Source organism: Lithobates pipiens, unplaced genomic scaffold (assembly GCF_037356315.1).
Source record: "Lithobates pipiens isolate NorthernLeopardFrog02 unplaced genomic scaffold, aLitPip1_a1.2 Scaffold_1, whole genome shotgun sequence".
NCBI classification, from domain to species: Eukaryota; Metazoa; Chordata; class Amphibia; order Anura; family Ranidae; genus Lithobates; species Lithobates pipiens.
The window spans coordinates 43,645,783-43,671,439 of NW_027507685.1; the positions used below are offsets into that span (position 1 = coordinate 43,645,783).

The window sequence follows — 25,657 nt, forward strand, 5'->3', positions numbered from 1 at the left end:
ATTTAAAAAAACAAAAAAAATGAGCACTTGCCCAAGAGGTGAATGAAACCTAATATGTAAATATCTAAATTCTGCAAATACTATGTGTCTGATCTGTGAAGAGTGTCTGTTTTTTTTTTTTTTTTTGAGGTTATACCATTCACAATTCAGTGGATTCATCTCTAATAACATTCATATTTTCTTTTTCAAGTGCAGACTCTATTATTATCTAATTACCGCTGAGGTTTTTCACTGCAGTTTTATTCCTAAGTGGTTTAATTAATATTACCCCTAAGGCCTACCGTAGACTGTTTTGAATCTCGTCTGGTTCCTTCTGATTCGTACCATACATGCGCAGGCTGAATGTACCCAAGTTAATCGATCAACTTGAGTACAACCAGGCGGGAGGATTTTACATGCGATTATTGCTAGCAGCTGGTATAGCCGCTAGCAATAATCACTGTGTCCTCTTGGCGGCCCCCGAACTCAATGGCTGTGTTGATGGGGGAATAAAGCATATTTGGAAATAAATGTATTCTGTCTATGGCCAGCCTTAGTGAAATATGCATTCTTTCAGTGGTTCTACATCTACAGTAATTCTCTGTGTCTGATACTTTCCTGTTCTAGTCTCTCCATCCAACCTCACTGAGCTCGAGCTGTTTTGCAAGGAAGAATGGGCAAGAATTTCAGTCTCTCGATGTGCAAAACTGATAGAGACATACGCCAAGCGACTTGCAGCTGTAATCGCAGCAAAAGGTGGCTCTACAAAGTATTAACGCAAGGGGGCCGAATCATTTTGCACGCCCCACTTTTCATTTTTTTATTAGTTAAAAAAGTTTCAAAAATCCAATAGATTTCGTTCCACTTCACAATTGTGTCCCACTTGTTGGTGATTCTTCAAAATTTTTTTATATCTTTATGTTTGAAGCCTGAAATGTGGCAAAAGGTTGAAAAGTTCAAGGGGGCCGAATACTTTCGCAAGGCACTGTGTATGTGTGTGTGTGTGTATATATATATATATATATATATATATATATATATATATATATAATATGTGTGTGTGTGTGTGTGTGTATATGTATATGTGTGTGTGTGTGTGTATATGTATATATATATATAATTTCACACACATATATAATATGGTAATAATAGGTAAATTGGAATCTCTCAGGTTACAAAAAGTCTATGTGAAAACAAATCAAATTAAGCAGGGTGAATGGGTTTAACTGAAAACACATCTAATGAACTTGTGAGTCCCAAATTGAACAGATGCCACTTCCAAGGTGTGTGGACACTTTAGTATGAAGACCCCACCGTGCTCAAAATTAATAAAAAAAATTAGCTGCTCACCAGACCCACATAGGGCACAAGCGTGTGTGCTTTCCACAACTTAGGGATGCATTCCTCTGTCTGCCAAAGTTCAAAGATTCACAGTGGACAACAGCTCCCAGCAGAGCCGGGGGGGGGGGGGGGTGTGTATGAATGGACACTCATCTGCAGCTGATAAAATGGATTCCTATTTACCTTCCTCAGAGGACTCAAGTGAATCCCCGATTAACAGCTCATGATGGATAATGAAAAATTGGAGGAAGACTGATGCATTATCTTTTTATTAAAAAATCGTATTTATTTTAAAAAGCATTTAAAAATCGTTACAGCAAAAAAATTCTTGGCACGAACCGCTCTCTGCCATGGTACAACGGGCTCCTCCCAACGCGTTTCCCCTAAGCCCTTGTACACACGGTCGGAGAATCTGTCGGAATGAGTCTTATCGGACCGTGTCGTCAGATAATCCGACTGTGTGTGGTATGCATCGGACTGATTCCGTCCGAATCTTCGTCCGACCCAATTTTCCAACATGTTGGAAATATTTCCCGACCAACTGGGCCGGACGGACCTAATCCGAGCATTTTCATCGGACCAAGTGCCACGCATGCTCAGATCAAATTCCTACATCAAAGCTATTGGCTACTAGCCTGAATGTAGTCCCATCGTAACGAAATTACGTCATCACGTTCTGAAAGATCGGATTTTTCGCCAACTTGGCCCGACCGTGTGTATGCAACAGTTGCGGACACAATCCGTCGGACTAAATCCGACGGATTTGGTTGGCAAAATCTCCGACCCTGTGTACGTGGGCTAAGGAGGCGTCAATTGGAATTGGAGAACTATACATGGAGGCCTAGCTCTTTTTTAAATTGGTTATAGTGTTGCCACATCTGCCATTTCGCTGTCTATCCAGGAGCAGCAAAAAAGCTGCTAAATGATCATGAATGTTTCCCACAATCCCTTGTTTCTGCAGTACCATAGCACAGTCAGGCCTGATTGTCCCTTAGACAACAAGCTAGCACTCAGCTGTCAACATATACTTTTTTGTCATGTAATTACAGCCATGATATCATGTGGTAAGTGGTTATTTTTCTCTCGTTGCTGTACTGTAATGTTTAAGCATTTTTGGTGCCTCCCTTCTATGGATAAGAGAAGTTGATATCTAGAAATATGAAGCAGTTCCCTTTTCTTAGTGATAATGTTTCTGCTTTTGTTTTGTAGATAAACCACTTTCCCCAAAAGCACTGAAAGGGAGTGACGTCACACAGCTAACCAAAAACTATTACACTGTGGTAAGCAAATAAGTCCTATCCAAGGTGGAACTGCAAGTATCCTGATTAGAGAACATTAATAATGGGTTAGCAGTTATGTAATCTGCCTGGTGGCCGGAGTCCTGTTATTTGCTTGTTTTACGTTTTATATTTTCAGATGTTGCATGCTTCATTTTAAACGACTTTGTCCAAATCACCTTCACAATCGCCTTGCATAGCCCCTATCATTATTCTAAAAAACTATCGGACAACAAATTGTAGCAATAAGTAAATCGGTTCAGTAGAATACTGAGATTTCATTCCCCACCACAGAGGTTTTACAAGAATTTGAAAAATATGCTGACTCCTGTAGAAGTGGGCCTTGTTCCCGAATCCTCTGGTTTCTTTTGAGGTGGTTGTGATTTTCTTTTTGCCAGCAGTGCATCCTCCGATGAAGTTTACCACTGCAACGTCTCCACTCCAAAAATGAACATATATATATTACCAAAAGTATTGGAACACCTGCGTTTACACGCACATGAACTTTAATGAGGTCCTAGTCCGTATCGTTCATTATTGAGTTGGCGCACCCTTTGTCTATGGGAATGTTTGACCATTCTTCCAGAAGCACATTTGTGAGGTCAGGCACTTATGTGGAAGAGAAGGCCTGGCTCGCAGTCTCCGATCCAAAATCATCCAGAAGGTGTTCTATCTGGTTAAGGTCAGGACTCTGACCTTGTTTGTGCACTGGTGCTCAGTCATGTTGGAACAGGAAGGGGCCATCCTCAAACTGTTCCCACAAAGTTGGGAGCATGAAATTGTCCAAAATGTCTTGGTATGCTGACACCTTAATAGTTCTCTTCACTGAAACTAAAGAGCCAAGGCCAACCCCTGAAAAACAACCCCATACCACAATCCCCCCGCCACCAAATGATTTGGACCAACGGGCAAAGCAAGATCCATAAAGACATGAATGAGCAAGTTTGGGGTGGAGGAACTTGATTGGCCTGCACCAAGTCCTGACCTCAACCTGATGGAACACCTTTGGGATGAATTAGAGTGGAGACTGTGAGCCAGGCCTTCTCGTCCAAAATCAGTGCCTGACCTCAAAAATGCGCTTCTGGAAGAATGGTTAAACATTCCCATAGACACTCCTAAACCTTGTGGACAGCCTTGTGTACAGGCAACCATCCCAATACTTTTGGCAAAATAGTGTATGAGTGTTAAAGGGCTATATTACCCAGGGTGAGTGCTAACAGCAGAAAGAGTAACATAAAGTGGTTGTAAAGGCAGGGGATGTTTTTTACTATATCACATTTTCTGCATGAAGGCAAAAAACTCTTCTGTGTTAAAGGATACGTTCACCTTTTTTGCGGGTAAAAAAATGTGATTTATTTTTTTTCCGGCAAACTGCAGCCCGGGGGCCAGATGCGGCCCTTTGCTTGCTTTTATGTGGCCCTTGGGGCACTGTTTCATCCACTGATACCAACAATGGGACATAATTCCGCCCCACCCACACCAATGAAGGGACACAATTCCTCCCAATGACACCAATGATGGGGTCCAATGATATCAATGATGGTGTCCAATGACACCAATGATGGGGCACAATTCCTCCCACTGACACCAATAATGGGGCCCAATGACACCAAAGATGGGGCAAAATTCCTCCCAGTGAGACCAATAATGAACCATTATTTTTTTTTCTCACTGATGTCGGGACCTTTTCTACTCCCAATTGCCACAGTCCGGCCCCCCTAAAATTTGAAGGACTGTAAACTGGCCCTTTGTTTTAGAAAGTTTGGAGACCCCTGCTTTAAAGCATTGCACCAGCGATCAGCAGATTACTGATGCCATGCAAGCCTCCTGCAGACCTAGGAAGAAAAGAACGGCTGCACACCACAGGAACGATCCAAAAATTTTATTCCAAAAATAGCAATAAACAGCCAACAAAGACGGAGTGTCCGAACCCGGGAGGTGACACGTGCGTATCACACTGACCTTTTGAGGTTTGAAGACGCATTGAGGTCAGTGTGACATGCACCTCCTGGGTTCGGACACTCCGTCTTTGTTGGCTGTTTATTGCTATTTTTTGGAATAAAATTGTTGGATCGTTCCTGTGGTGTGCAGCCGTTCTTTTCTTCCTATTGATCATCGGTGATGGCCCGTGGCTTGCACCCATTGCATTCAGACTGTAGTGATTGCTCACCTGGAGCGGCGTCTTTTTGTTTGACTCTCCTGCAGACCTGTCAATGTTTCTGCTTCCTCGTACCTCATAGTTTTCCATTCGCAGAGCGGTGTGAATTATGCCATGTGGCTGGGTGGGCGGAGCCCTGCACGGTCAAGTTTAAAAAAAAGAAAGAAAAAAATTGACCGCTAACAGGTGGAGAAGAACCCCTGCTAGCAGGCACAGCAGGGATCGGGGAGGTGCGGGGGCCGATGCAATTATAAAATGTTACTTGTTACACCTAGAATATGTAACATGTACATGTGTAACATATTATGAAAGGTGTACTTATCCTTTAAGCTTCATAGAATACTTACAAATATTTATGGACACACAGAGTGGGGCTTGAGATCGAGCCTACACAAGTTCCCCCTATAGCAAGCATCTTTCTATGGGGGCACTTGGGAGGGAGGAGGAGCGAGTAGCACCCACAGGGGAGGATACGGGCTTTTCTTTAAGACAATTTGTTATTTAAAAAAACAAAATAGGTTTACGATCATATTAAATCTTACATTTAAGCCCCTTTCACACTGGGGCAGGAGTGGCGTTGGCGGTAAAGCAGCTCTATTTTTAGCACCGCTGTACCGTCGTTTTAGCGGCAGAATGCGACCACTAGCAGGGCGGTTTTAACCCCCACTAGCAGCCGAAAAAGGGTTAAAAGCGCTGCTGCAGTGGTGCTTTGCCGGCAGTATAGCCGCGCTGCCCAGAGGTGTACTAAGTAGGGGGCGGGGGGTGCGGGCCGCCCCGGGTACTACACACTGGGGGGGTGTCAGGCCGGCACCCCCTTCCGCGATTATAGCGGTGGCAAGCGTTGCGGGATTAGGCGGCAGCACATAGTGATAGCTCGCCTCTCCTCTCCCTGCCTGTGACTATCGCTGTGATGCAACAAGGGGGAGGGGGTGTGCGGGGGGGTGCAGGGTGACACAGGTGCACCTTCCATCCCCTCCTCTCGCGGCCGCGGGCTGTCTGTCTGTGTGATCACTGATGTCACACAGGCACAGCCGAGCAGCCGCCTCCCCCTCCTCTCTGTTTATGTGTAAACAGGGGGAGGGGATCTTCTGAGCATGTGCGACTGCACCGCGCTGATCTGAGGTACTGAATGGGGGGGGGTCTTCACTGAATGGGGGGCTGCACTGAAGAGGGGGGCTGCACTGAAGAGGGGGGCTGCACTGAAGAGGGGGGCTGCACTGAAGAGGGGGGCTGCACTGAAGAGGGGGGCTGCACTGAAGAGGGGGGCTGCACTGAAGAAGGGGGCTGCACTGAAGAAGGGGGCTGCACTGAAGAAGGGGGCTGCACTGGAGAAGGGGGCTGCACTGGAGAAGGGGGCTGCACTGGAGAAGGGGGCTGCACTGGAGAAGGGGGCTGCACTGGAGAAGGGGGCTGCACTGGAGAAGGGGGCTGCACTGGAGAAGGGGGCTGCACTGGAGAAGGGGGCTGCACTGGAGAAGGGGGCTGCACTGGAGAAGGGGGCTGCACTGGAGAAGGGGGCTGCACTGGAGAAGGGGGCTGCACTGGAGAAGGGGGCTGCACTGGAGAAGGGGGCTGCACTGGAGAAGGGGGCTACACTGAAGAAGGGGGGCTGCACTGAACGGGGGCTGCACTGAAAAGGGGGGCTGCACTGAATGGGGGGGGGGCTACACTGAAGAGGGAGTCTGCACTGAATGGGGGGGTCTGTGTAAAATGCAGGGGGTCCAGAGCTGCAGGGTGTTGTGTAATGTAAAGGGGTCCAGAGGATCAGGGTGTTGTTTAATGTAAAGGGGCCCAGAGGCGAAGGGGCTGTGTAATGTAAAGGGGCCCAGAGGTGCAGGGGGCTGTGTAATGTAAAGGGGCCCAGAGGTGCAGGGGGCTGTGTAATGTAAAGGGGCCCAGAGGTGCAGGGGCTGTGTAATGTAAAGGGGCCCAGAGGTGCAGGGGGCTGTGTAATGTAAAGGGGCCCAGAGGTGCAGGGGGCTGTGTAATGTAAAGGGGCCCAGAGGTGCAGGGGGCTGTGTAATGTAAAGGGGCCCAGAGGTGCAGGGGGCTGTGTAATGTAAAGGGGCCCAGAGGTGCAGGGGGCTGTGTAATGTAAAGGGGCCCAGAGGTGCAGGGGGCTGTGTAATGTAAAGGGGCCCAGAGATGCAGGGTGTTATGTAATGTAAAGGGGTCCAGAGGTACAGGGTCTTGTGTAATGTACAGGGGTCCAGAGGTGCAGGGTGTTGTGTAATGTAAAGGGGTTCAGAGGTGCAGGGTGTTGTGTAATGTAAAGGGGTCCAGAGCTGCAGGGTGTTGTGTAATGTAAAGGGGTCCAGAGCTGCAGGATGATGTTTAATGTAAAAGGGGTCCAGAGATGCAGGGTGCTATGTAATGTAAAGGGGTCCAGAGGTTCAGGGTGCTATGCAATGTAAAGGGGTCCAGGAGGGCAGGGTGCTATATAATGTAAAGGGGTCCCGAGGTGCAGGATGCTGTGTAATGTAAAGGGGTCCAGAGGTGCAGGGTGCTATGTAATGTAAAGAGGTCCAGAAGGGCAGGGTGCTATGTAATCTAAAGGGGCCCAGAGATGCGGGGTGCTTTGTAATGTAAAGGGGTCCAGAGGTGCAGTTGTGGAGAGGGGGTAGGCAGTAGTGACAAAGAGAAATTGAAGGATGCAGGGGGCACAGTGGGGTATTTTTTACATTTTAATGGGGGGGGGGGGGTGCCAAATATAGGATCCGCCCCGGGTGCCAAATGCTCTAGGTACGCCCCTGGCGCTGCCCCACTAATTTCAATGGGTAGGAGCGGTGAATACACCGCTCCAAAGATGCGGCCTTCACCGTCCTGCTCGCGCACCACTCCAGTGTGAAAGCCCTCTGGCTTTCACACTGGAGTGAAAGGGGCCGGATTTTTTCAGGCTCTTTACAGGCGCTATTTTTAGCGCTGTAGGGCCTGAAAAATGCCCCAGTGTGAAAGGGGGCCTTAAGGTTATGCAGCACCAAATACATTATCTGTAATTCTGTGTACCCCATAAACTGCTGGCAATTACTATTTCTATTCCAGATTTTTATATAGCTCCAACAAAGGGCATAGCCTCTACATACTGCCCTCAGAAGCTGGGAAAGCTAACAGCAGTTGTTGCTACTGAGAAAATGTACACTACTTGCCTGTCCACCCCTTTCTGACCTATCCATCATTCAGATTGCTTGTACTGTTATTCTCCCACAATGCACTGCATTTTGTGAATGGAGGAGAAGCAGTTGAATGATAGGATCTCCACCACCTATTTGCAGAATGCAATGCATTGTGGGAGAGTGAGAAGAGTAATACAAGCTGTAGTGGTGCATTCCTCCCAACATTTTGAGATGGGAATGAGGGACACCTTCTAACAAATGTATGTAGGTACAGGACATGCCCCTTAAAGGGGACATAACAAAAAAAAAAAAAAAAAGTCAATTAAATCCACAGGTGCTTTTTTTTTACCACTAATATTCCTATAAATTGGTGTTTAAAATTGACAAATGCAGCAATTTAGAATTTGGATGAAAGGTTTAGCACTGGGAAACACTTTTTGAAAGATAAAAAGTGCATTTTTTTTATACAACTATATAGATCAGACCAAAATGAGGGACAAAAGAGGCGGAAAGAGAGACAGAGGGGCAATCGGGGACAGTTGGGAGCTATGGTGGTGGAGAGGGCTGAAAGGAGGGAGCCAGCAGAACAAATGTCCCCCGTAGCAGCGGTTGCTGGTAAGACAGCTGCTCAGGGCAATATCTGACCGCTATGAAGGAGGCACTGCTGAGAGAATTTTTATTAGAAGCCGCTGTCTGCAGATAATGAGGTACACACCATTATACATAACAAGTTTGCTGCTGTATCCCCACCAAAAAACAACAAAAAAACAAATTTCAGTTTTAAATGTAGGATGGAGTTTGAATGTTTTAACAAGCAGAGACCTATCTTCCGCTTCCAATTATTTTTTATGCTATTACAGTGCATCTGCTGTAATAAAGAAACGGACTATTCAGTACTACACAAAAAAAGGAAATAAATCAGAGCCACAGGGCCTCCCAAACTGCACAGGTGTCTCTGAAATTGTCGGACTGACATTCGGGAATGAAATCGTGTTCAGTTCAGCTGAACTCGCACAATTTCAATCCCGCATCAATGTGAACCAGGGCTCAGATCTCAGCATCATGAGCGAGGTTGGGGTGGAGGAACTTGACTGGCCTGCAGAGTCAGGACCTGAACCCGATAGAACGCTATCAAAATATGAACACATGGTTCACCCAAGCATTCATGGATGGGTGACACGTGTTCATATTTATAAAATGTAGATGGGCACCACCCTTTATAGTGCAGGTGGTGCTTGGATCAGAGGACTGCGATAGTAAAACTGGAAGCCTTTTTAGGAGGAAAATGGGCATCTGGCTAATTTCTGACATCTAATGCCACGTACATGCGATCGGACTATCCGGCGGACTTGGTCCCGGGCACAATCCGATGGACTTTGCAGCTGAGGTCCGCCGGACTTTCAAGCGAATGGACTTGGCCACACACGATCACTCCAAAAGTCCAGCGGATTCGAACGTGATGACATAGAATAAGGAAGTTCATAGCTAGTAGCCAATAGCTGCCCTACCGTTGGTTTTAGTCCGCCGGACTAGCACACAGACGAATGGCTTGTCCGCTAAAAGCCGAGTCCGGCGGACAATTTTGAAGCAAGTCTTATTTCTAATGCCGCGTACACACGACCAGACTTTTTGAGGGACTAAGTCTGACAGACTTTCGACGGAGTTCTGACAGAGTTCTGACGGACTTTCCGAATGAACGGACTTGGCCACACACAATCACACCAAAGTCCGACGGATTCGAACGTGATGACGTATGACTGGACTAGAATAAGGAAGTTCATAGCCAGTAGCCAATAGCTGCCCTAGCGTCGGTTTTAGTCCGTCGGACATTGCACACACACTAGCGGATTTCTCAGTAGGAACTGGGTCCGGCAGAGTTCTGTCGGAAAAATTTGAAGCATGTTCCATTTCTAAAGTCTGTCAGACTTTTGCAAATCAAAAGTCCGCTGCAGCCCACACACGATCGAATAGTCTGCCGGAATCATTCCGTCAGACTTTTGATGTTGAAAAGTCTGGTCGTGTGTACGCGGCATAAGTCTGCCGGACTTTTGGGAAGAAAAAGTCCGCTGGAGCCCACACACGATCAAGTTGTCCGGTGGACTCTGGCCCGCCAGATAGTCCGATCGTGTGTACACGGCATAAGGCCATTTCATAGCTTTTAAGAAAACCTTTATAAACTTCCTAATGAAACTTTTTAGTGAGCTTAAGGCTCCTTTCACACGGGGCGGATCAGTGCTGATCCGCCCCGTGGATATCCGCTTGCACAGCGGGGTGGGATCTCTTATGGGAGATCAGGTGATGACGGACCGTAGTGTCCGTCATCATCCGATCCGATGACGGATGAAAAAATGGCTTTTTCCTCCGTCACACTTTTTCAGATCGGAGCGGGTCAGATGTCAGCGGACATGTCACAGCTGACATCCGACGCTCCATAGAGCTCTATGGAGCATCCATTCAGGTCCGCCTGAGAAACTGACAGGCGGACCTGAACGAATCGTCTGTGTGAAAGGACCATAAGGGCCGGTTCACACTGCAGGCGAGGCGAGGCGACTCCGACTTGCCTCGCCGCGACCTGCCGCGACCTCAGCGGCAACTTGCAGATGACTTCTGTATAGAAGTCAATGCAAGTCGCCCCGAGGTCACCCAAAAGTAGTACAGGAACCTTTTTTCTGAGTCGGAGCGACTCGAGTCGCTCCTCTCAGAACGGTTCCATTGTACAGATCGGGGGCGACTTGCGAGAGCGAGGCGAGTCGTGTCGCCTCGCATCGCCCGCTGTGTGAACCGGCTCTTATTCTTCATGTCTACAGAATACTGACTACAGCCCTTTGCTTAGGTCTAGACCAGTGGTTCCCAAACTGGCCTGGGGGGCCAGATGCAGCCCTTTGCCTGCAACAGTGGGGCATAGTCCCTGCCCCTAACACTGGCAATGGGGCACTATTCTTCCCACTGACACCAGTTTTGTGGCACTATTCCTCCTACTGACACCAATGATGGGGCACTGTTACTCCCCCTAATACCAATTAATGGGCATTGTTTATTCCCACTGACGCCAAGACATTTTCTACTCCCACTGGTCACAGTGCGGCCCATCTAACATTTGAAGGACAGAAAACTGACCATTTGCTTATAAGGTTTGGAGACCCCTAGTCTAGACTAATCTTAACACTGTATGAATAATAATATATCATTATTGCAGTGTGGTATAAATATATTATCACACCTGCATGCAAAAGATGGTCATGTCCATTAGTGCTTGTTAATATAATAATGTTAAAAATAGAATCTCAGACTTTTACTACAGAACTGACTGAGTGCTTTATCCTAGTTATATAGTAAAATAAGATTTTCTGTTGAATGGTGAGCTTTTAAGAGCAATATTACTTGTATAATGTATTTATTAAAGGCATTTGTATATTAGCAACAAGTTATGCAGCACTTTCACATATTGTACATTCTCAAGGAGCTTATAATCTAAGGTCCTTCCTTATCCCACATGTCTTAGGAGTGTGAGTTAACCAGCGTGCCCGAGGGTCTTGGTTTGGATTTGAACAGAAGTCCCCAGTGCTGCAAATCAGAAGTGATAACCACTAAACCACTGTGCTGCCTTTGCTATCCTACTTTGCAGCTGTGTTTTTTTTTATTTTTTAGAGCTTAGGTTTTTTTTATAACAAACTAGACATTCTGTAATTCTGCTCTGACTTTGTATATTTTTAATACGTTTTTTTTTATTTTATTTTTTTGTTCTCATATTAAGGTATTACAGAATATTCTGGAAACAGAGAGAAGCTATGCTAAAGAACTTCAGATACTTATATCAACTTACCTCAGACCTATTCAGTCATACGACAAGTAAGTTGACATAAACTTGTCATGCAAAAAACCCTAGGGACGGCCACTGCTGATTTCTCCTGAAAAATGCTAAGTGCCTGGCTGTCATGCTGAACCTTTTTGCTTCAATACTATTAGTCTCTGATATACTTTATTTTTCTCTGACCTGCTTGGTCTGTATACTTTTGTCTGATTCAGAGGCTGAAAGTACTGAAGTTGATTAGCCAGGCGATTGGTATTTTCACAAGATGATCGGGGCCATGGCAGCGGAGCGTTTTTCTCTTGTGAATAAAGTGTTCTATATATCATTTTATAAAGACTGAACTTCAATCAAATGCTGCTTTTATATTTTCTCATTTCTGTCTGTGGCCATATAGGTGATGTTCTCTCACTTTCTATCCCTGTGATATCTGTACAGAAAATGGGGGTTGTCACCATGTCAGAAAGGCCCAAACCACGAAAAAACATTGTCAAAATTTCTAATCTTCTCTTTACTAAAAATCAGTTTGTTTTTGTCTGTGTCTCCATCGGAGAGATTTTCCACTACTTCTTCTGTCCTGACAGTAAATTAGGTGAAATTTCCCTAAGACCCCTTTCACACCACACCGCAACTTGCGTCGGCGGTAAAACGCCGCTATTTTTAGCGGCGTTTTACCACCGGATTTGCGGCGCATTTCGGCCGCTAGCGGGGCGCTTTTACCCCCACTAGCGGCCGCAAAAGGGTTAAAACTGCTGGCAATACGCCGCAATAGCGGCGTTTTGCCGGCGGCATTACAGCGCTGCCCCATTGATTTCAATGGGCAGCAGCGGTGGAGGAGCGGTAAACACACCGCTCCTTCACCGCTCCAAAGAAGCTGCTGGCAGGACTTTTTTCTGACGTCCTGCCAGCGCACCGCTGTAGTGTGAAAGCCCTCGGGGCTTTCACACTACACACAATGGTGCAGCTTCTTTAGGGCGTTTTGCAGGCGCTATTTCTAACGCTATAGCGCCTGCAAAACGCCCTGGTGTGAAAGGGGTCTAACGGTGAAATAGCTGGAAGTAAAAACCTGAAAGAAGCTCCAATTCCTCCTCACTCTATCCAAAACAGAATAAAAAATACGTATGTAATGCTGATTAGGGTAGGCTTAGTTGTCTGTGTCTTTTTATAGTGAAAATAAACTCTGCAATTACCTCCATTCCAAGGGTATAACATCTGAGTCCTTCACCACTGCCAAAATCTTCTCCCAGCCGTCTTCCTGAGTCTTTGGCTGTCTTGAGTGGCTGGTCGGGAATAATGCAACACTGATGCTGCGTACACACGGTCGGAATTCTCGTCGGAAAAAGCTCTGATGGTTTTCCCAACGGAATTCGGCTCAAGCTGTCTTGCGTACACACAGTCACATCAAATTCCGATCGTTTATAACGCGGTGACGTACAACACGTACGATGTGACTAGAAAAAGGAAGTTCAATAGCCAGTAGCCAATAGCTTCTGTCTCGTAGTTGAATCTGAGCATGCATGATTTTTGGCGTGTCGGAATTGCATACACACGATCGGAATTACTGATAGAACGTTTTTTGGTCCGGAAAATTGAGACCATGCTATCAATTTTTGGCTGGCGGAACTTCGGATAGCTAAATTCCGATGGAGCATACACACGGTCGCATTTTCCCATAAAAAGCTCATCCGTTTTTTTCTGGCCGGAATTCCGATCGTCTGTATGTGGCATTACGCTTGCGCATAGGAGTTCGTTCATTTGCCAGCCAAGATTGTGCACTGAGCTGCACATGCACAGTTCAGTTACATTCCAAAGAAGATAGCGAACAGACAGGGAAATGTGTTTTATTGCAGAAGAGACCTAGAAAGTCTCTTCTGCAATAAACTTGTTCTTGTTTGCCCCTTGGTTTCACCTTCAAGCAGAAGTAAACTTTCAGAAAAAAAATAAAATCCTCCTGTAATATTATACTGTGCTAGTATGCATCGCATACTAGCACAGTATACAAGACTTCCCCCTAAAACGAATCCCTGTAGTTTTGCGCTATCTTCGCTGACACATCTTCCTCCCATGTTCGTGGACTCCGGCCATTGGAATGGCTCAGCCGTGATGATGTGCATAGGAGTCACAACCATGGCACAGAGCTTTAAAGGGATAGCATGGGTATGCCGTGCCTTCAGAACGCATGCACAAATGCATGTTTAGGAGATGATATTCCTTGTACCTACATGTAAGCTTTATTATAGGCTTTCCTGTAGGTACAAGTGTCCAAGAGGTGTTTACTACTGCCTCAAGTCATCTATTCATGTAGCATGGGTAGTGACCGGCAAGCAGGAGCCTGTGATGCTTCATCCCAAAATCCCAGTCCTAGTGTGAAAACTTTAAAAGCTTATTATTTTTTTAAATGTTTTCTGTTTTTCAGGTTAAGTGCTGCGGATATCACATTATTGCTGGGAAATTTTGAGGAGATCTACACCTTTCAGCAGGCCCTCTGCCAGGCACTTGAAGAATGTGCAAAGTAAGTTTATAGAAGATTTTGTTGTTGAACTTTGTTTTCTGATATTTTATTTGACATACCTTTTAAACTATGGTCACTCACAGAACATTTATCTTTCTGTAAATGTTGTCTGAGCTTTATTAGTATGCTTTGTATTTGGGCAAAACAGTGATGCAGACTAGCATTACATTTAAGATAGCCAAGCGTATTTAGATATTCGATGCTCAGCCCGAGGACTGAATGAGAGAAAGATCACTCAATTCCCCCATTCACGTAAAAAACTGTGGATTGAGGAATCTGCACCTCCCAGCGATTGTATTCAGACAGCTGGCACCCATGGCTGCCTGAGTACCCAAACGGTGACATCTGATTGGATGCAGTCACTGTTCAGATGAGAATTTTCACTCGGACGCAGTTAATTGTACATTCGTCTTTTGTTGAGCTAGGTGGTGCCAACAGGGCCACCCATGGCTCCGATTTTTTTCCAATTCACAGAAATCAGACGATGCTTGTGTCATGTATGGCTTTCATTAGCCTGATGGATTTCATGACTATATACTCACAAAATGACTCCTACTGCTGTCGCCGTCCCCAACACTGCTGTTTATTAAGCAATATCGTATAGGAAACTGCCCTGGAGAGAGGTCAGGGATTACTGGCTTCAAAACTTCTTTACTGCTTGTTAAGAATATGTAAATATTTTAGCACCTTAGCAAAGGGGCACTTTAATTGTGTTTAAAAGGCTAAGGTCATCTTTTACTTAAACTGGCCCATGCAGACAGGAGGAAACAGTAATTTACACTGCAACTGTGCCATTTGTAGAAATATTGTTTAATGAAAAGGCCATACCTGTAGGCCTTTTTGTCACCCTTAAAGCCTGGCCAAAATACTCCCAATGTTTACTTTCCTATGTCCTAGTATATTTTCAGGACATGGACTACAAGAACAGAGGCTCCTTCTTTGAGGACAAGCCATTTTGTTGTAGCCCTGGAACTAAGTTAGGATGCAGGAATGTAAACATTGGGAGTATGTTGGTCAGGGTTCAGTGACAGAAAAGCCGTATGGCATTTGCATTAAATAAGAATTCCATGTAAGACCCCGTTCACACGGGGGCAGCATCAGCGATAAAATGCCGCTATTTTTTAGGGGCGCTTTACCGCCAATTGCGCTACTCAGCCGCTAGCAGGGCACTTTTACCCCTGCTAGCGGCCGAGAAAGGGTTAAAACCACCGCAAAGCGCTGCTGCGGCGGTATAGCCGCGCTGCCCCATTGATTTCAATGGGAAGGAGCAGTGTGTACACCGCTCCAAAGATGCTGCTAGCGGGACTTTTCTTTTTACCGTCCTTCCAGCGCACCGCTCCAGTGTGAGCCCTCGGGCTTTCACACTGGAGACACAGCAGCGGCTCTTTCAGGGCGCTTTGCAGGCACTATTTTTAGCGCTGTAGCGCCTGCAAAGCGCCCCGGTGTGAAAGGGGTCTAAGGATATTTTATAGATAGTTAAATTGGTCTAGCTTGGACTGCGCTCTGCAGTGTCCCAGAAGCTAGTGGTAATTTTTGAAGTCTCTACTCTTTCAGGAGGCATTGGCTAGGTGAGGTATATACAAAGTTACAAGCTGGACCAATGTAGGTATGCAACAATATACCATGCCTGCAATTCTTCTTTAAACAATATTTTTACAAATTGCACAGAGCATTTTTAACTACTGGGGCCTTTTTGTTTTAATGGGCCAGATTATGAAATAGGTGAACTTAAAGTGGTTGTAAACCTCAGACGAAATCTGAACAAAGTATATCCATCTACAGTGTGTACTTGTAAGAGCACAAAGTGTGATTTCTGTCTGCTGCAGACACCTCACTGAGCTCTGCAGAGTGTAATTTCAGCTCCCGCCCCCTTTTTTCTGACATGTCAGGCAAGCTTTATAAATTCAGAAATTTTAACAGCTGTAGAGGAGAAAAGACTGCAGATAGACAGGTACAATGTATGTAGGACGATTTATTTCATCTCTGTGTATCACCTGAGGATACAGTAAATGTAAGGGTTTACAACCACTTTAAGGTGAATATACACTAGTAGAAGTTTGTTGAAATGTTTTAATTTGAGGAATGTATGTTTAATTTTCTAATCGTTAGTGGAGTTAAAATGACATTTGTCTTTGACCACAGTGGTAGGAAAATGTGAAGGAGCAAAATGGAGAATTTTTCTCAAACAAATTTTTAACAGTGTATGTGGTTTTTGTTCAAATTTTCTTTTGCTGTTAGCATTCCATTTTGGAATGGATGGAGTTTCCTGAAGTATTTTTGAACTAAATTCATCAAGTAAATGTACTGAGAATTTCCGTACAAATCTTTATATGTTTGTTCCAAAATGTACTAGTATATTGGCCAGCTTTAGCCTTAAATAATGCATAGACGCAGTTTATGTCTTTATCCACTAGATGTCACTATTTTACTCTTCTTAGAATGGTGAAAGAAATGAATGTTTGACCCATCGCCTGCGTGACGTCTGTCACTAATAACTTAAAATAAATCTTGCATTAAAAAAGAAGATTTAATTACAGCTGGATACAAATAAATAATATAAATACAAAATTACACCCTGTCTCCCAGCAAGCTCCATCTTGGTAAGGATCTTTCCTTATACACCTGTGTTCTCAGCCAGGAAGAATAGATGGGATAAACACCAGTGTGTCCCTTGTAAGGACATCAGGTGCTGAAAGTTATTGATTTATGTAAAAGCTGCCCTTTCATTGGAAGGAAAAATAATTAGAAGTCTCCATTAGCTATATTTATATTTATTTATTTTACTTTAGCAGTTTCCCAAGTTTAAAACAATATGCTTCTTTAATACAGTCTTAGTTTTATTTTTGTAAAATAAAACTAAAATATCATTAAACAGCGATGGAATATAGGTATTGCTAAAAAAAAAAGCTGCAATGTAATTTAAACAGAACTTTGGATGTCTGTCCCAGTTGATGGATTTGCCCTCACTTATTGCTCTGATGATCAATCTGAAATTTTGGATTTCCTATCACTATCTGTCTCGGTGACAATGAACACCAGGAAGAATAGCAAGGCTGGGGACACGGAGCATGATAAAAACCTGACACGTGTTTTAACCCTTCCTTTCTCTATACAAAGGTAAAAAAATAAATCCCTTTACATACCCTTTGATGAGAATATACAGTCAGGTTTGCAAAAATTAACAATTTGCAGCTGATGACTTTCTGCCTCTAAATGCCCCTCAGTGTTTGCCTATGTTTCCATGCACACCCCCCCCCCCCCCCAGAGCAGCAGCGTTTTGGCAGATAAACGCTTGACATGCCTAAACACACTTAACCACTTAAGCCCCGGACCACTTGGCTGCCTAAAGACCAGAGCACTTTTTGCGATTCAGCACTGCGTCGCTTTAACTGACAATTGCGCGGTCGTGCGACGTGGTTCCCAAACAAAATTGATGCCCCTTTTCCCCCACAAATAGAGCTTTCTATTGGTGGTATTTGATCACCTCTGCGGTTTTTATTTTGTGCGCTATAAACAAAAAAATAGCGACAATTTTGGAAAAAAACACATTATTTTTTGCTATAAATATCCCTAAAAATATATAAAAAAACGTTTTTTCTCAGTCTATGCCGATGCGTATTCTTCTACATATTTTTGGTAAAAAAAATCGTAATAAGCGTTTATTGATTGGTATGCACAAAAGTTATGGCATCTACAAAATAGGGGATAGTTTTATGCATTTTTATTAATACATTTTTTTTTTTACTAGTAATGTCGGCGATCAGCGATTTTTATCATGACTGTGACATTATGGCAGACAGATCGGACACTTTTGGCATGATTTTGGGACCATTCACATTTAAACAGCGATCAGTGCACTTAAAAATGCATTTATTATTGTGTAAATGTGACTGGAGGTGAAGGGGTTAACCGCTAGATGGCGCTGTAGGGGTTAAGTGTGTCCTAGGGAGTGAGTTTAACTGTGGGGGGGAAGGGGCTGTGTGTGACATGACACTGATCACCGCTCCCGATTAAAGGGAGTGGTGATCAGTGACACTATCACTAGGCAGAATGGGGAAATGCTTTAAATTAGCATTTCCCCGTTCTTCCTCTCCATGAGACAATCAAGGGTATCCCCACGGACATCGAGTCCGCGGGGCCGCGATTACACTGAGGTCGCGGCGCACACCCGCAAACCACTTCTCAAAGGGCAATGTACAGGTACGTTAATCTGCCTGTATGTGCCCTTCTGTCAACATATATTGGCGTAAGCCGGTCGGCAAGCAGCTAAACACATTTAGGCTTCATGTACTGCTGCTGGTAAACGGACGTTTAGGAGCAGTTGGGCGTTTTTTCAGCTGCCCCTGAACTCTCCTCTATTATCTTATCAGTACATGTACACTGGGTCGTTTATAGTCATTTCTGGGCAGTTGAGTTTAGAGGCCTTTTTTTGGAAAGCAAAAAAACAAAACCTTCAGGACGGATGTTCAGAGGCATTTGAAAAGCCAAACACCTGTAATAGCTTGTAGATGTGTGTAAATGCGGTAACTCGCATATAGCCATGTTTCGTTTACAGGCATTTTTACTATTTGCACAAAAATAAAAATGATGATTTTTATTATTAAAATAAAAAAAAAACACGGCATGCAAATGCAGCAAAACAGGCGTTTTTAAACATCGGTTACAGTCTGTCAAGTTAAATTGTTCTGGAGAGGTTTTAAAACGTCCCGTGGACATTAAGCCTTATAAAAATGCAGCTTTAGGTGCATTTTTATAGGTGCTTTTCTCCTCTCAGGAGGAAGCCAGCTGTGACTCCTCACAGCCAGCTCCCCACTGCACATGCGCAAGCCATGCTGATCAGAACCATCTCACAGGAGAAGGGTTGGGGCCTAACTAGCGCTCTGTCTGCTTAGGTAAGAGCGGGCACCTGTGAAAAGTAGGTACCGGCACTCCCCCCTCCCAAAAAGAATCCAAATATGTTGACGGGGAGGAGTCCGAAAAGTTGAGCTTCCATTTTGGGGGAAGTTCTGCTTTAAGGTTATTAAATACCTGCAGCCAGCTACATATTGCAGCAGTATTCGGTCTGTAGGTAGGATTTCTCAGAATAATCACCCCCCCATGTCTTATAATTGGTTTACTGCAAGAAGTCTGCACAGATGTAGAGGCTGTTGCATAACATACAGAAGCTATGTAATGTTTGTAGTCTAGGTTTACATCTTTGCGGTTATGTGTGGGCTGCTGTACCTTTGGAAAATGCAGGGAAAAAAAATCCTCAACCCCACTTTAAAAAAATGCAGCTGCACGGAACTGCATGGTGCTTCGACGACATGTGATTTTGCATGTTCAAAAAATGCGCCATGTTTTCCAGTGTGTTTAGGCGTGCTTTTTGCCTGCATTCTTATATGGATAGTTTTTTTTTAGTGGAGGTGTTTTATATCTACATAACAGGTGAAAATTTGGTGAAAAATTGGCTTCAATGCTTGCAGTGCATGTAGTTTATACCCAAATAAAATAGTTTTTTCCCACAAATAGAGCTTTCTTTTGGTAATATTTGATCATCTCTGCGTTTTTTGTTTTTTTTTGCGCTAGAAACACAAAACTACCGACCACTTAAAAAAATGTCTTTATCAATTTAGGCCAGTATGTATTTTGCTTCATATTTTTAGTAAAAAAAATCTCAATAAACGTATATTGATTTGGTTTGCGCAAAAGTTATAGCACCTACAAACTATGGTATATTTTTATTTGATTAAATTTTTTTTAATAGTAATGGTGGCGATCAGCGACTTATAGCGGGACTGCAATATTGCGGCAGACAAATCGGACACCTAACTTTTTTTTTTTTTTTTTTTGGGACCAATGACATTTTTACAGTGATAAATGCAAAAAGTATGCACTGTCGCTGTACTAATGACATGTGCAGGGAAGGGGTTAACATCAGGGGCAATCAAAGGGTTAACTGTGTGCCTAGCTAATGTTTCAGTGTAGTGGGGGAGGTGCTTTTATTACTGGAATACATGGATCAGTGTTTCTGCTATACAGAAACACAGGATCCATGTCTTCTGTACTGACAGAATGACAATCTGCCTTGTTTACTGGTCTACATAGGCAGACTGGCCTACCGAACCATGAGCTGGTGCCGGTGGATATTGGGTCCACAAGACCCGCTGATCAGCTCCCACTGTGTAAAATCACAGCGGAAGCGAGCCGCCAGCGGCGCACACTTGTGCCCAAAACCTGGAAGTGCAGAATTGCATATATGTGATTCTGCGGCTGCCCTGTAGCAGTAAATCTGCTATGGGGTGGTTGGCAAGTGGTGAAGGACACCAGTTCTGGTCACAACCAGGATTTCCCTCACTTTGGAGGGATTTTTTTATGCCCTCCTGTTTTGGCTATGGGACAGGAAGTAAAGGGAAAGACAACAGGAGTTATAACCCTCCCTTGCTCTAGCTAAAGTAAATAAAACAAAAAAAAAACTTTAGTTCTACTTTAATAAAAGCCTAGGAGCTCATAGAGGAAAACTATTTGTGCATCACGTCTGTTATGTTACTGCCATTTTTATTTTGTGTTAATATATATTTTTTTATGGTTGCAGGTTGCCAGAAAATCACCAGAAAGTTGGAGGCTGTTTTCTGTCTCTTTTCAATCAGTTTAAGTGTTTATATTTGACGTACTGTGCGAATCACCCCTCAGCTGTGAATGTCCTCACTCAGCACAGGCAAGTGACTTAAATTGGGAGGACTGAAATCCAGGGGTTCTCAGAATGTGGGGCTCCCAGCCTAATCCTTCAATTACCAGCTAGGTGACCTAGAACAAGCACCCAGACTAGAGCTCAGAGCTCAGACTTTTTAGATTTCACTAGCCTCATGCTTGTTCTTGGTAACTGGGTGACTCAGGAGCTAGGGCCAGCATGACATCCATAGAGCCCGAGCCTTTAAAAAAAAAAACACATACTTCTGTCCTTGTATTTATTTTAATTTTTTTACCAAAGCTGTTTCTTTTTGTTATGGTGAAGGGAGCCACTCCAGAAAAGAGGCATTGAAATGGAGAAATGAGGGAAAGATGCACTATCTGCTCCTATAACAATAATGCTGAAACCCAACACTGATGATACATCGTGGAGGAACACCTTCAAGTTCCCTAAAAGACAGTTTAGGCTTCTTCTGCGGGTCACTACTGCTGCTAAGAACACATTGGCAAAGGCCTGAAAAAAACCCTAAAATGTGCCTTATTGATACTAAAAAATAGGGTCATGCAGATCATGATCCATGGAAAGATAGAAGCTACCTTGCAAGATAGGATCTCTGTGTACTCCAAGATGTGGCGGCCATGGATTGCACATTTCCTCCTGCCAGGTTTTGATGAGTAATTTTTAGAGCCTTGACCCATTGACATAAATCTTGAATATTGGGTAAACCACCCTACCGAGCATTGTGTGTTCTTTTATTTTGTACATGTTGTAGTCCTGCTTTTGCAATATATAAATCTGAACATTTCAGGTTTGTTGTATCTGTTGTTTGTTCAGCTTGTGACACTCTCCAAGGACTATATTCTTTGATAATGATTGTAACCTCTGTTACTTTTGTTACTACTGAGAGAAGCTTCAATAAATACTACTGAACAAAGAAATGCTAAAATTATCCAGGAAAAAAAAAACTCCCAGAATTAATAAATTCCCCCAATTTTATTAATGTGGTCAGTGAAACTCCAAGAAATGCGTCACTTATGGCTTGTGTGTAATAAGCTTAGTAACCTATTGGCTTCTTATAGCTTGTAGAACGTTGATATTGAGGCTTGTCCTCACCCAACTTGGAGTTTTATTCTTGCTGTAAATGTGTGTCCCAACTCTAGATACATTCTGCAGTATATAAAATAAAAAATCCAGTAAATTATTTTATACTTGCACGCAGAGCAGGGAACGCAAACCTAGAAATCTTACTATGGGAATCCTGAAGAGAACCCCTTTAGATGGCTGAAATATGCATAATTCTTCCAAAAGCTAATTATTACATTTGGGTATACTGGCACTTTTATCTCATTTTATTTAACACTTTATGTAATTATATGTAAATTCAGTAGAATTCTCACCTAATTAAGCTTAAAGGAGGTACTTTATAAGATGATTTACTTAACCAGGGCCCATGTATTGTTCTCTGCAGCATAGCAGCTGACCTGGTCTGTGTTTTCTAGCTGAGATGTTTTAAAACTATATAAAGCCTAGTTGGGATATTGATTGACTATAGATCTCTGATATGTCACATCACAGCTATTTGTCCCTGCTACCTAGCAACTGAATGAAATGTAGGTACACTAAAATATTCCACCAATGCCTTAAGTTGGTTGTACACTGATCAAAATTTGATTGGTTCAGCAAGCACAGGCCAAATTTCAATAAGTGTTTGTCAGTCCCTACTTGAGGGGGACATGCTGGAAAATGTTTGTCAATCAGCTGTTACAGCTTATACAGATCAGTGGTTGTGTTTCTTTTTTTTTTCTTGCAGCTTACTGATCAGCTTTAGAATAAACTGTGAGGCCAACTTATTAGATAACATGCAATGGGTTAAAAAGGATGAGATCTGGGACTGAAAAAAAGTGCATATTAAATATATAAAATATCTTTCATTCTATCACTTAAAGCCTATTATAGCAAGGTCCACAATACCTGATGTACTGACTAAAGCTGTCAGCCTTCTACTATAAAATAGCATGAAATCTGACCTTGTAGGAATTAAAACCTTTGTCTTTTTACCATTCAAGTGGTTTAAGAACAGGTAGAATTAATCTAGAGAGGAGGAAAAAAAAATGCGTTTACTCCATGAATAGAGAACATGTTCGTCAGAGGGTTGTTGAATACTTGGTATGTTCATGAATTAAGATGTACAACCTGTAACAAGAAGAAATTCTCAGAGTTGCAATATTTCTATAATGAATAACAAAGTGGGAGCAGATTGTTTGGAATTCAGCATTGGGCAGCGCTTGGTAATCCATTCCACCCATAAGTAGATACAGTATATCTATAATCTGTCTATTTTATGATAAAGTCCATCTACCATATAGCCCCTTTTTCTATTTAGTTATAAACATAGTAGAAAAGGACCCCTGGGAGTTTATTTTTTATATCTCTGTCATTTTGGGGAGATTTATCCTTCCTTTCAGTCCTAGAAATACAACAGGAAGTGAGAGGAAGTCTCTCCAAAGAGAGGTGAATTGGCCCTCTTGACAGGTGTCCAGATTAGAAGATTTTTACCCACAGTCAGTTCTTGTGTCTTCATTTTGGATGTTTCTTCACTTTTTGTCCCACTGACAAATGATCAGCAGGGCAAATAAAAATGGTGAATCTGTCCAATGGGTTCAAAGTGGGCAATTAAACCCTGACTAGGGATCTAACCCTTCACCAAGATTATGAAAAATAATTTTGGGTATACATACATTTTTGAAGATTTCTGTTCCACCTGTTTTGAGTGAAGACCTTGTGGTCCAAGAAATCTAGGCAATCATTGATGCAGTGTGATTTTACCTCCTGTCTTCAAAAACCCGATCATTGGAAGCAGCAGCTTTATTAGTAGAGCATGTATAGAAATTGAAGGAACACTTGGATTCTACCTGACAGATTAGAAAATGAAATCATACTTGTTGCATATATACAGAATATGTTATTCCATATTAACTGAGAACATGTTCATATTGTAGTGATGAACTGGAGAAGTTTATGGAGGCTCAAGGAGCCGCCAGCCCAGGAATTCTGCTGCTGACCACAAGCCTCAGCAAACCCTTTATGAGACTGGAAAAATATGTCACTCTGCTTCAGGAACTGGAAAGACACATTGAGGTGAGTGAAGTTTACTGTCTTTACCTTGCTCATCTACTCAGCATGCCCTTCCGGTATTACATTATGGGGTTGATTTACTTAAACTGGAGAGTGTAAAATCTGCATAAAAACAGTCCGCTTCCATTTTAATTTTTTTGGTCAAAGCCTAATTGAACAAGCTGAAGTTAGAAACTGATTGGCTACCATGTACAGCTGCACCAGAATTTGCACTCTCCAGTTTTAGTAAATCAAACCCTTTGTCTAGCCCATAAACATTAAATATAATTCATTTGTTGTGATGCAGACCAAATCTGGCCATATACTGGCCAAAACTTATCCAGTTCAGCAGAGACCAGCTGAATTTTGATACACAGTCGGACAAAGTTGTCAGAAAATCCGATAGTACTTAACGTGATGACGTTATTTTGTTCGGACGGGACTACGTTCAGGCTAGTAGCCAATAGCTTTGGTCTAGAAATTTGACCTGAGCATGCGTGGCACTTTGTCCGATCGGAACTTTCTACACATGATCGGACAAAGTTCCGATTGGATCTTGTTGTCGGAAAATTTTATAGCCCAGCTGGAAAACTTGGTCCGTCGGATACTCCGACAGAAACCGTCCGATGGCGCCCACACACTGTCGGATTATCCGACAAGACGGTTCGATCGGACATTGTCCATCGGAATATCCGACCGTGTGTACAAGGGCTTACAGGTGACTAGAAGTCCAAGAATAAAAGGTCATCACTATATTGACACTGTAGAGCATTGAACAATTTCCAAATATTTCAGACCTTGGAGGTTTAATTTGCACGCTTCTGTAAGAGTGCTATTTAGGATTTTACCTAACAGCAAATTTATAAAAAATAATAAAGCTTTATGATGCCATATGTATTTCTAAGTGTACTTATGGCATTATAAAGAACATTGTTATGTATACGATAGATTGGGCATAGTTACATATACAGTAATGGAAAGAAATCAAAAGCTCCCACGCTGAAGTCCACTACATGCAGTGAAAAGAACAAAGCTGCTGGCACAATACTCAGGCAGATATATATAATATATAATCCATGAAAATTACAGTGCTAACGTAACAGAAACATATATATAAGCTAAATCCAATCCAGTGATGGAAGAAAAGGACTGTCACCCATTGAGACACATCACAGGTCCTAAGAAGCTGCGGGACAATTCACAAAGAGAAATGCGACTTGTGCATGTGCAGCAGCAAGCCGACTGCGAGGCCACAAGAAATCACAACCAGCTTCCCACAATAGATATGCTGGCGCCAGGGACCCAAAGCCTGGCAAAGAGCGAGGACGGCACCAAATTCATGCACAATTAAGTGTCTCTATACACAATCTTGCATGCAAAGGTTCCACAATCTCTTAAGCCAAGATAGCCAAGATAGACTCCACAGAGGAAATTAAAGTACAGAGGGAAATGCACATAGTCTAGTATTTCACCAACCTTTTTATAAAATGATAAAATCACATTTACAATTTTGAAGGAATTGCACAGCATGTGTTACAAACAACCAGCAGGTCCAAGCAGTCAGACAGACTTGCGGTATAGCGTCACGTGTGAGACCCTCCCAATGTGTTTCTCTGTAACGAGTGTCGTCTGGGGATATGAGGTATTTTGGTGAAATTCTACACCTTGTGGATTTTGCTCTGTAC

At 43.3% G+C, this 25,657-nt stretch overlaps 1 protein-coding gene across 5 annotated transcripts in view; it reads left to right on the forward strand.

The window, feature by feature from the left end:
* The window catches only part of ARHGEF6 (Rac/Cdc42 guanine nucleotide exchange factor 6), a 174,645-nt gene that overhangs the window by 46,549 nt on the left and 102,439 nt on the right, over positions 1-25,657 (forward strand). For all 5 annotated transcript variants that reach the window (XR_013277464.1, XR_013277465.1, XM_077490420.1 and 2 more), the window contains exons 6-10: positions 2,530-2,600; positions 11,623-11,717; positions 14,093-14,188; positions 20,763-20,885; positions 23,858-23,996. Coding sequence is in view for 3 of the 5 variants with exons in the window: in XM_077490420.1 (XP_077346546.1) it covers positions 2,530-2,600; positions 11,623-11,717; positions 14,093-14,188; positions 20,763-20,885; positions 23,858-23,996 (524 nt within the window). In the remaining 2 variants the exon portion in view is untranslated. The remainder of the gene's footprint in view (positions 1-2,529; positions 2,601-11,622; positions 11,718-14,092; positions 14,189-20,762; positions 20,886-23,857; positions 23,997-25,657) is intronic.